Source organism: Pogonomyrmex barbatus, unplaced genomic scaffold (assembly GCF_055798465.1).
Source record: "Pogonomyrmex barbatus isolate J1 unplaced genomic scaffold, ASM5579846v1 scaffold18, whole genome shotgun sequence".
Taxonomy (NCBI): Eukaryota; Metazoa; Arthropoda; class Insecta; order Hymenoptera; family Formicidae; genus Pogonomyrmex; species Pogonomyrmex barbatus.
Genome location: NW_028297114.1, coordinates 2,841,889 through 2,853,606, shown reverse-complemented (window position 1 = coordinate 2,853,606; position 11,718 = coordinate 2,841,889). Strand labels below are relative to the sequence as shown.

General features: G+C 35.5%; 3 protein-coding genes across 4 annotated transcripts; 2 read left to right on the top strand and 1 right to left on the bottom strand.

The window, feature by feature from the left end:
* Positions 1 to 174: 174 nt before the first annotated feature.
* bisc (TM2 domain-containing protein 1 biscotti) lies at positions 175 to 2,099 on the top strand. Its single transcript, XM_011637272.2, has 3 exons — positions 175 to 521; positions 1,371 to 1,452; positions 1,538 to 2,099. Exons 1-3 carry the CDS (start codon positions 323 to 325, stop codon positions 1,812 to 1,814), a joined length of 558 nt encoding a protein of 185 aa, XP_011635574.1. The 5' UTR covers positions 175 to 322; the 3' UTR covers positions 1,815 to 2,099.
* Positions 2,100 to 2,298: 199 nt separating this feature from the next.
* On the top strand, positions 2,299 to 7,183 carry LOC105426167 (uncharacterized). Its single transcript, XM_089074835.1, has 2 exons — positions 2,299 to 2,742; positions 3,031 to 7,183. Exons 1-2 carry the CDS (start codon positions 2,650 to 2,652, stop codon positions 6,694 to 6,696), a joined length of 3,759 nt encoding a protein of 1,252 aa, XP_088930961.1. The 5' UTR covers positions 2,299 to 2,649; the 3' UTR covers positions 6,697 to 7,183.
* LOC105426166 (mitochondrial potassium channel ATP-binding subunit) lies at positions 6,800 to 10,131 on the bottom strand. Of its 2 annotated transcripts, none has more exons than XM_011637269.2 (10): positions 9,889 to 10,131; positions 9,365 to 9,701; positions 9,118 to 9,282; positions 8,601 to 9,014; positions 8,205 to 8,516; positions 7,917 to 8,140; positions 7,679 to 7,853; positions 7,434 to 7,612; positions 7,209 to 7,356; positions 6,800 to 7,116 (listed from the first exon to the last, which is right to left on the bottom strand). In XM_011637269.2, the coding sequence occupies exons 1-10, from the start codon at positions 9,945 to 9,947 to the stop codon at positions 7,036 to 7,038; spliced, it is 2,094 nt and encodes a 697-aa protein (XP_011635571.2). In that variant the 5' UTR covers positions 9,948 to 10,131; the 3' UTR covers positions 6,800 to 7,035. The 2 variants fall into 2 exon arrangements, with proteins under 2 accessions (XP_011635571.2, XP_011635572.2); XM_011637270.2 differs by having other exon boundaries at positions 9,365 to 9,688.
* Positions 10,132 to 11,718: the final 1,587 nt, after the last annotated feature.

The window sequence follows — 11,718 nt, the reverse complement described above, 5'->3', positions numbered from 1 at the left end:
TTGACAATTATATACTTCGCTAACATGAAGCGAACAAAGAATTAATCAACATCGCGAGAAAATGTCACAATTAAAATCTTAGATACTTTAAATCATTCTATGAATGGAAAATTAATCGCGCCGGATTTTACTTGCAGCGGATAATTAAAAAAAAAAATATTCCGAGGGCGGCCGTGACAGTTGGTGGCGGTAGCGTCGAGGATAACTCGTTCGAGAAACATGTTCGAAAACACGACGGGAGGATGTGGATGGATGCGAATATCGTTGTGATTGCGGTGTGCCGCGGTGGTTGCCGAGGTAACGTCGCATAAAATGAGCCGGCATGTCCAATTCGGCGCGATTTCTTAGCGGACTGCTCGTCCTGCTACCGGCTATTGCGCTGTGCGATGGCGCGGACACGTACGAGGTCGACTGCAATAACCTGCGGATGGGACAGTACATGTGTCCCCATCCGGATTACGATTTCATAGATCCGAAGACGCAGCAACCGCGCGGCTGCACCAAGGAGAACAAGGCCAAAGGTAGGGATTCGATCGTGGCGAGCAACGACATCGGGATCGCGAAGAGGGGAATTGTCCCTAACCTCAATCTCTCGCATCGTCTCGCATTACTTTGCATCACGTTGCTCTTGTCGCGCGGCTCTTTACATCAGTACTGTCTAGGATCTGTAACTTTGGAAGACTAGTTTGAGATTGTTCAAGTTTTTGACATGTGTCAAAAATATTTTATTTAAAAATATATTGTGATATTATTTTTAATTATAATAATATTATATTTTATAATAATTATTAAAAATACATGAATAATAATATATAGTAAAAGTTAGATTTTATGCATACATTTTAAATACATATGTATATATCAAAAACTTTCAATGATCTCAATCATCTCTGAGATCAGTTTTTATTGGAAAAAGACATTCAGGTAGCATAAGAAATCTTGAAATCATCTAGAATATGCTAGGATGACTTAGAATATCCTGAACTCATCCAAAATGATCTCAGAATATTTGTGTTCTCTGAAGCTATGAAATAAGGAATAAAAAGACAATAGCCATGAATATCAACTGTATCTATTCTCATAGCTTAATATTACAAATCATAACATTCAGATTATGGACAGTATTGTTCTATATGTTCTTGAATATTTTATGCATTTTAAACGAGATAAAAGTGTTTCTCTTTGGAAAGAGTAAAATGTTAGCCAACCAGAACTAATGCTGATTTGTTTATTTATTAAGTTTTCTATAAGTTTATGTTGTAAATATGATTCTATATTGAATAGTATTTGAAAATAATAATTTGGAATTAACTAACAAATCTCTAAGAGAATAATTCTCAAGATTGAACATAGATTCATATTTCTGCTAGTGCTATGTCTAGCTGCTGATGGCCTTATCTGTACAGAGACCAAAAATAATACGTTCAAGAAGGATATCCCTTGCAAATGGACGTAAGTGTAATTCTTGATTGTCTTAAAAAAAATTAATCAAAATTATTAGAATTGTGGACATTCACTTTAGAATTATTGCTTTTAGAAATGGATATTCCTTTGAAACTTCATTATTGCTGTCGATATTCCTGGGTATGTTTGGCGTGGATCGATTTTACCTTGGATATCCCGCCCTAGGTTTACTCAAACTAAGCACATTGGGGTTTCTCTTTCTTGGTCAGTTTGCCGATGTGATACTGATAGCCACTCAAATCGTAGGACCAGCAGATGGTTCGCACTACGTGATGCCATATTATGGTGCCGGAATCAACATCGTGAGGAGTAACAATTTTACATACAGAGTGCCACAATACGACTGCTGAGAGAAAACAGCATGTCAGACATACAAGTGCTGATTTCTCCATAAAAAAGAAAATTGTATAGCTTCTGCTTCTATCGCGAGCAACGATGTATATTCCTAGAATGGAGTCCTACTTCGTTATATACATTTCAGTGTAAATTAATCTATTCTATTCTAATAATAGGGTAATAACTCAAACGCATTAATTTGTAGATATATCTTTCAACGAAGAAACTGTATATAAGGATTTATATTATACTGATTTACGTATTGCCAGCTGTTAAATAATAAAAAACATTTGTTTTTATTTCTAAGGGTCTCCATCATTCATTGTGCTTTCCAATTGCAATCAGAATTTCTCGGAATGCAAATATCAATTCATGAATACCGCAATTATGACTCAATCAACCTTGAACGATTTGTACGCTGACCGTAAACTCTTCGTAACGTTGATGCACCGGCGTAATTTGATTCGTACGAGCCCACATTCGTTCCCAATCTCTCGCTCCTCTGACGTGAAAATGAGATAAAGTAAACGTTTATTATTATTATATCCGTTAATCCTTATTTTCATGCGCGGAACTTGTTAATGGCACTTTGCGCACGAACATCTCGCGTTCTCCGAAATCCTGAGACGATTCGGAAATCTAATTGAAGATGCATCACGTTGCCATTTCGCGTTATATATATATCAATCGGCACGTTTTCGATATGAAAGTATTTAAGCACATCTCTTTTCTTGACAAGCTCTTTAAAGGTGTTATCACTCCGTGAGAATTGAAAAGACAGACGCGATTTATTAAATCGGTGTTATTCTGAAGACACGTCGGTCGTCGTGAGACCAGATATTCCGCACGATGATTTCAACTATGAAGATTCTATTTTGGATTTTACCACTTGGAGTTATACTATTAATTGCGATAGTAAATCATTCACCGAGCACTTCTGGAGTAAGCAATTTCATCATCGTGTAATGCCTGTCGTATATATATATCTAATTGTATATTTAATTTTTACATAAATAGAATGAAACTAGAACACATTATAAGAGAAATTTATAAATCTTAGAAGCTTTTACTGAAATGCCAAGATATGTATAAAAAAAATAAATTCCTTTTTTATATATTTACGTACATTTTTCGAATGATGTAAATTCTTTTTCAAAAGATGTAAATTTTATTAAATATTGTGTGTCCGTTTTACTATTAATTTTTACATCAAGAAAATCACTCTTGCAGCATGCTGATAATGTAGAAAAAATCGCTGATCTACAAATAATTCGGCATCGACGCGCAGTTTGGCCTAGTACTATACATTATTGCAAGGTCAATCAGTACTACGACCACGAAGAAGGACGTTGCCTAGGTGTTCCAGGAGGCGGCAAGGTGCTTCATGTTGAAAGTAGACGATCGTGCGGCGTCAACATATTGAAGCCGCATTGCAGAAGTTCTTTGTATTATCACATCTGCAAGCGTGACAAGTCGATCCTGGCGCAATGTGCAAACAGACAGATCTTCGACAATCGTCTGCAGCGATGTGTCTACTACGATTCAAGCAAATTAATTCCAAATATTATTCCACCCGACGAATACATGTATCACCATCACATTAGCGTGCCAAGTTGCACGAGATCTGGTCGATTTCCCGTCCCCAGCCACTGTTCTATGTTTTATACATGCGATTCCAATGGACATCGATTCTATCAAAACGTTTTCAAATGCCCACAAAACACAGGATATCACATGGATAGAGGAATGTGCATCGTTGTGCCAGATTGCGTGAACGATAATTCGGTGGATCCTACAGTCTGTGTTCCAAACGCTCCAGGTGAGAATGTAGAATCTCTAAATCCCAATGAAGATACAGAGGGAAACGTGAAAGAAACCTCTGTGATATTTGAAGGAAATGAAGCAAGCACAAGCGATTCTATCATAGAAAATGAAGAAAATGTAAATTTTAAATCTTATGATGACGTCACTGCTACATCTGTAAATATAATGGATACACCAGAAAATAATGCTAATAATCATGACAGCGATACGGACGATACAAGTTTATTGTCCTCGAAGTCAATCAAAGAAGTTTCAGTTCCAGATGATATTAATGAAATGATGATGCATGGCCAGATATCAGATTCTCCAGAAAACGCACAAACAATACCTGATGAAAGACAGAATGAAGAGAATGAATCGCTATTTGGTTTACAAATTACATCACCATCAACGATAGAATTTGATGATGCATCGCATTCCATCACGATTTCTATGACTTCAATCAAGCCGGAATATCGTACAAATGACGACATTGATAGTAAGATAACTAATACTGCATCGCTCTCTCCGGATAGTTACATATTATCAAAATTAAACGAAGAAATACAAGATGTAACTACGAAACAATATAAAAATATCGAGGATGATGTAGTAACGTTATCAAATTTCAATTCTGAAGCGATCGAACATCCGTATTCAACATCAACAATCCTTAATGCACCCGAAATTGACGACGTATCATACAAGACAAATGAAAATATACAGGATATTATTACAGAAGAAAACATACACGATGAAGACGCAGTGACGCCATCCAATTTTAATATAGATTCCTTTGATTCACATTCGGCATCAATAGTAAGTGATGTACCAGAATCATCTCCAGTCAGTGATATGCCATCGGAAATCGATGAAATGCCAGATGCAATTACAGAAGAATATAGAAACATCGAAGACAACGCAACGTCGCTATCTCCAATCAATGATATGCCATCAGAAATCGGTGAAAAAGTGCCAGATGTAATTACAGAAAAATATAGGAACAATGAAGACAGCGCAGTGTCGCCATCGAATTTCAATACAGATTCGGTTGATTTATACTCAGCATCAGTAAGTGACGCACCAGAATCATCTCCAATCAATGATATGCCATCGGAAATTGGTGAAGAAGTGCCAGATGCAATTACGGAAAAAGATAGAAACAATGAAGACAGCGCAGTGTCGCCATCGAATTTCAATACAGACTCGGTTGATTTATACTCAGCATCAACAGTAAGTGACGCACCAGAATTATCTCCAATCAATGATATGCCATCGGAAATCGGTGAAGAAGTGCCAGATGCAATTACAGAAAAATATAGAAACAATGAAGACAGCGCAGTGTCGCCATCGAATTTCAATATAGACTCAGTTGATTTATACTCAGCACCAACAGTAAGTGACGTACCAGAATCATCTCCAATCAATGATATGCCATCGGAAATTGGTGAAGAAGTGCCAGATGCAATTACGGAAAAATATAGAAACAATGAAGACAGCGCAGTGTCGCCATCGAATTACAATACAGACTCGGTTGATTTATACTCAGCATCAACAGCAAGTGACATGCCAGAATCATCTCCAATCAATGATATGCCATCGAAAATCAATGAAATGCCAGATGCAATTACAGAAGAATATAGAAACATCGAAGACAACGCAACGTCGCTATCTCCAATCAATGATATGCCATCAGAAATCGGTGAAGAAGTGCCAGATGCAATTACAGAAAAATATAAGAACAATGAAGACAGCGCAGTGTCGCCATCGAATTTCAATACAGACTCGGTTGATTTAAACTCAGCACCAACAGCAAGTGACGTGCCAGAATCATCTCCAATCAGTGATATGCCATCGGAAATCGATGAAATGCCAGATGCAATTACAGAAGAATATAGAAACATCGAAGACAACGCAACGTCGCTATCTCCAATCAATGATATGCCATCAGAAATCGGTGAAGAAGTGCCAGATGTAATTACAGAAAAATATAGGAACAATGAAGACAGCGCAGTGTCGCCATCGAATTTCAATACAGACTCGGTTGATTTATACTCAGCATCAACAGTAAGTGACGTACCAGAATCATCTCCAATCAATGATATGCCATCAGAAATCGGTGAAGAAGTGCCAGATACAATTACAGAAAAATATAGGAACAATGAAGACAGCGCAGTGTCGCCATCGAATTTCAATACAGACTCGGTTGATTTATACTCAGCATCAACAGTAAGTGACGTACCAGAATCATCTCCAATCAATGATATGCCATCGGAAATCGGTGAAGAAGTGCCAGATGCAATTACAGAAAAATATAGGAACAATGAAGACAGCGCAGTGTCGCCATCGAATTTCAATACAGACTCGGTTGATTTATTATACTCAGCACCAACAGTAAGTGACGTACCAGAATCATCTCCAATCAATGATATGCCATCGGAAATCGGTGAAGAAATGCCAGATGCAATTACAGAAGAATATAGAAACATCGAAGACAGCTCAATGACACCATCAAATTTCAATACAGATTCGGTTAATTTATACTTGGCATCAACAATAAGCGATCTATCAGAACCCTCTCTAATTAGCGATCCGTCATCAAAATTAGATGAAGAAACACAGAATGTAACTACAGAAATGTACAAGAAAGATGATGGAACATTATTAAATCCTATTATTGAAGACGATCAAAATCCAACAGCATTAAATGACACGCCAGCAACTGAAAATATTTCGAGAAATTATGAATCTGATGTATTATCTTCTACACCTACAATTTTGTCACCTCAAACAGCTATCGATGGCGCTACCACGGAAGGATTATTTGAAACTATTCCTTTAACAAATAATAAATTCGAAGACACCAATTCAACATTAGATGGAGAAAATATTTCTACACAATATTTATCTGAGGATACTGATAATTTATATTTGACAACAACAAGATCTATTTCAAGTTTGGAAGACATAACTGAATCAAATATTGCTACTACACCTTCCACACAAAATCTACCTACTGTTTCAGACACAGATTTGATAACGCAAGTTGATGAGAATAGCAAAGAAGTATCACAGGATTCTTTAACTGAATAAGATGCTATGATTGCAAATAGTTATATATGTCTCAGTTTTATAAATAAATTATTTATAATATATATTAGGATATATAAATATCGATAAAACATGTACATGAATGTTAGACTTTTCGTAGATAAAATAATTTATTGTATAATTTGTATAATTTGTTTCCCATTTTTGAGGTAGTCATGAGCAATTTACACAATACATACATTCATACATACATCAAGACAAAAAAAATTACTAAATACTTATAAAACTATAAAACGAAAATAGCTATAAACAATACCCTTTCACCGTTTTACAGTAACAATTTATAGCGATACAATTTGCATGTTCTAAGTCTTATTAATATTATAGATTCTCTTTTTCTTGTTCGTTAACGAGCGTGAAGTACACACCTTTCCGATTAATCAATTCCGAGTGCGTGCCCATCTAAGAAAAAACGCGTGTATTTATATATTATATATTTATATAGAATAAGAACATTATATTAACATTATATTATTTTATCGATTAGAATATACCTCCACAATGACACCACGTTGTAACACAACGATTACATCAGCTCCTTTGATGGTACTCAACCTGTGAGCGATTACAAGTACTGTTCTACCCCTCGTAGCATTTTCTATTGCCTTTTGAACAACTCTTTCGCTTTCATAATCCAATGCACTAAATATGAACAAACAGATTAGTAGTTTATTGTCTCTAGTAGAAACAAATCTTAATAATCTCACTGTTATTTCTACCTTGTTGCTTCATCCAGAATCAAAACAGATGGATGTTTTAACAAAGCTCTGGCGATAGCAACCCGTTGCTTTTGGCCACCAGAGAGTTGCATGCCTCTTTCGCCAACTTCAGTCGTGTAACCGTCGGGGAATTTTGTTATGAATTCATGCGCATTTGCTTCTTTAGCTGCCTCAATCACCTAAGTAGATTATATCAAATAATCTTGGACAGTATATTTATATAAATTTCAACATTTTATTTTTACCTCCTCATCCGATGCGTCTTGTCTCCCGTATCTGATATTTTCCATAATGCTAGTAGCAAATAAAGTAGGCTCTTGATTTATGTAGCCTAAAACGCTGCCTCTGAGATAACTCGAGTTAAGGGATCTGATATCTCGATCGTCAATTGTAATGGAACCTTTATCGACATCGTAAAATCTGCACAATTTTATATACATTTTGCAAATTTGAATTAAAATATATGTAATTGTTAGATCGTACCTTTCCAATAACACAGCCACTGTCGATTTACCATTACCGCTAGTACCAACAATGGCTACAGTTTTCCCAGCGGGAATGTGTAAATTAAAATCTTTCAAAATGATGTCATCGGGTCTAGTTGGGTAGCTGAAGTTTATATCTTTGAAAACTATATTTCCCGCCAAAGATTTATTCGTGATTATGTCACCACCAATCATCATAGGTGAAGGCGGCATATCTAGATACTAAAAAAAAAAAGAATAACAATCTTTTGTTTTTGAATAAATTATATAGTCCGAATAAAATTACTTGGAAAACTCTAGCCCCCGCACTTTGTCCCCTGACAAAAGTTCCGAAAAGCACTGACAATTGACCCAAAGATTTTTGTATAGTTTGTGTTGCCATCAAAAATGCCATGAGATTTCCGGGAGACAATTGTTCTGTGGCGAGTAGCTGCCCACCAAGATATAATGTGGAAAGCAAAATACCATTGAGCAATAAATTCGTTCCAGCTTGAAAGAAGCTTATACCAAAACCTAGTCGTTCGTATAGTTCACATGAACGATCGATTTCTTTGTAAAACATTTCCATTTCTTTCTCTTCCGCGGCGAAAGCTCTCACCTAATAAAAAGAAGGAAGATGATGTTAAAATGGTGTTAATATTTTTGTTGAATATCTTTTTAGTTGGTTATTTATCTGAAATACCGTTCGAATGTTCTGTATAGCTTCTTCACATACAGCAGTAGATTTCGCGATTTGATTTTGCGCTTCCATCGATAACTTGCGCAAACTTCGTCCCAGGAGAGTACCGATAAAAATTATCGGGGGCAAACTGAATACTACAAGAGTGGTCAATTGCGGTGATATCACTATTACAGAGACGACACAACCAATAATTTGTGTAAAGCTTCTCAAGCCTTGAGATATGCAAATCTTAAATGAGCTTTTAAAATCTTGAATATCACTGGTCAATCGACTTATTATTTCACCAGAACGTGTTTTATCAAAAAATGCTATGTCTTGCATGATAATGGACTTGAATAAATCTTGACGTAAGTTCATCGCAATCCTTTCACCAACATGCGAAAGAGTGTAAATATATATGAAGGTAAAGAATGCCTTAAAAAATAAATATTAAAATTTATAGAGTATGAATATGAATGGAGTATGAGTATGAATTTTAGAGTTACCGAAAAAAGAATATGCTAATTATTTTACCTACTTGCGCGATGTACATGCGTGCCAAAGTGAAAGCTGGTTGAGTAAGTTGCAAAATGACTTGTTTCGATGAATCACCTTTGTTTTTACATATTTCTGTTAGTACATTTATAACGCTTCCAACGCACTGTGGTATTTGAATATTTAATAATGCAACTATTAATGCACTCTGTAAATACAAATTGCCATTATGTTATTTATGTTACAACATCATAAAATTTATCAATTGTGTACATTCATAAATTACTTACTGACAATGCCAGTAATAAATACCAGATATGTGGATATAAATATTTAAAAAATTTTGTCCATTCAAAGGTCAAGGGTTTTGAATTAACCGAATTGACTAAATTTATATCATTTATTCTTGAAGCTTCTTTACAAAACACGATTTTATTACTTGACCTCAAAATGCAAGCAGCCGACACTCCAAGTCCACTAAAGCCAAATTTTAAGATGTATGAGGAAAGTTTTGACTCGTTTACATTTTCTTTGGCACATCTTTGAGTATTTTTAGTTAATTCACATTTCACTATTCCCCATATATTTTGGTTTTTTCCTTGCAGAACATATTTCTGCAAAGGATACCTGAGATCAATAAAGATTAATTTAATATATCATAACTGTAACTAATAAGTTTATTTATCATTATATCGTACAATCTCAATTTCTAGCGTAAAATATGTATGATATTTATATTTCTTTCATTTTATTATAGCATGTTTTCTTCTTAGAGATTTACGTAATATAATGTCCAAAAGTCATTCATAATTACTTTGAAATCACCGACCCGTTGTTGTGACATCTGAATAACACAGCGCGTAACATAGACATTGTTATGATATAATTTGTATTATTATCAAACTGTCAATTACGTTAATGTGTATAGCTTGTGTTTATTAAATTTAGATCGCTATCAATAATCACCGCGAGAATTCTCACGCAGCCGACGAAATTTTTTTATGCGGCTTCTGAGAAGGTTAGAGCTAATAATATCACAACCAAGGGCGGCGCCATGTTTGAATGTACGTTACGTCATTCCACATGCTGTCGACAGATGGCGCTCGGTATATCACTGAGTAGTTTACGCGTCGTTCGTGCGTGTTAGATACCTCCTAGTTTTGAAATTTGCAATTTTATGTAGAAAAACGAGTTGAAATAACGATTATTCACGATATCTTCAACAGAACATGGCGAGAATAACTCGGAGAAAGCTGCTTTTCAAGACTTGGCTGTTTCAACGGGACGATCAGTGTTACAGGATGTCGCATTACTTTTCACGTCTTGCAAGGTAAGATTTCTCTCACTCGCCATAAGCGTATCAGTAAATAAATGTATCAATAAATAATATCAATAAATGGATAGTTCGTAAGATCAAACACAGGCGAATTCTGTATTTATCTCTATCAATGTAGATTAATTTTAACCTCAAATCGATTTAATTTACTTTTTATCTTGTTTCACTTGTATTGTCCGTTATAATTAATTATCACGTTCGATAGAGAAGGAATAAAAATATTAATATATGCGCATCATTTATCACAAGAGATAAATAGATAGAGAAATCGATAGAGATCCGAAATACTTTCGCGAAATATCTTCATTAGTCCACGCGACAGAGTTGCAATTTTTATCGACGTTATAACTCGCTATCTTTTTTTCTTTTTTTTTTTTTTTTTTTTTTTTTTTAATTTGCAACTTTTCCACGGGGAAGTTTGCCACGTGGCGCTAACTGAGAATCTTCCCCGATATCTTTGGCGTCGCGAGAAAGTGGCGGATAAAGGAGCGGATTTCAATCAGTAAGCTAATACACGGATGGAGAAGGGCTCGAAATTGCGCTCGAAATTGCGCCTCGGCGATGATGAAGGGGGTCCCGGCCGAATGAATGGCGCGCGCCTGTGGGCCTTAAAGGACCTAATCGCTCCGGCAAACTCTTTGAGCGATAAGTTAATGACGTGTATTTATGTATTCGCCGCGTTTAATTGCCCGTGTGGGCTATTAACGCTACTCGGCGCGAGCCTTCCCGACGGCTGAACACCACTCGCGATAGGGATAAGTATTTAAATACTTGGCCGCGCACTAAGTACGCGAGTAGTGGAGCTCTCTGAAGCTTCGATCTCTGACGAGATAAAAATGACCAGAGAATTAGTCCGTACTTTCTTTCCTTGTCGCGATCATTTCAAAGTTATTTAAAATTCGAAACTTCGGGGATTTTCTATATAGTGATAAAAAAATTATTTTTTTTTTTTTTTTAATCTGGCTCTTTTTCTTCGCGTTGAGAAATTCGACACTTTGTGAATGATATTCGTAATAATTGTGAAGTTGACATGTAGAATTAAACATTTAGATTTATATTTAATGTTACATGAAAAACATGTTGTTCTTTTACACATTAATAATATAAAGTAATTAAATTTTGAAATTATTTGGATTTCAATCTCTCGTTCTTAATTTTTTTGTTTCTTATGATAATTTTGTTTCTTATAATCATGAAATTAGTTATAAATTATAGAATCAAGCATTACTATTTGAGTACCTCTCTCTAAACTATTTTATACAGTGCAAGAGATAACTTGAAACTTGAAAATGACATAGCACTTTACAA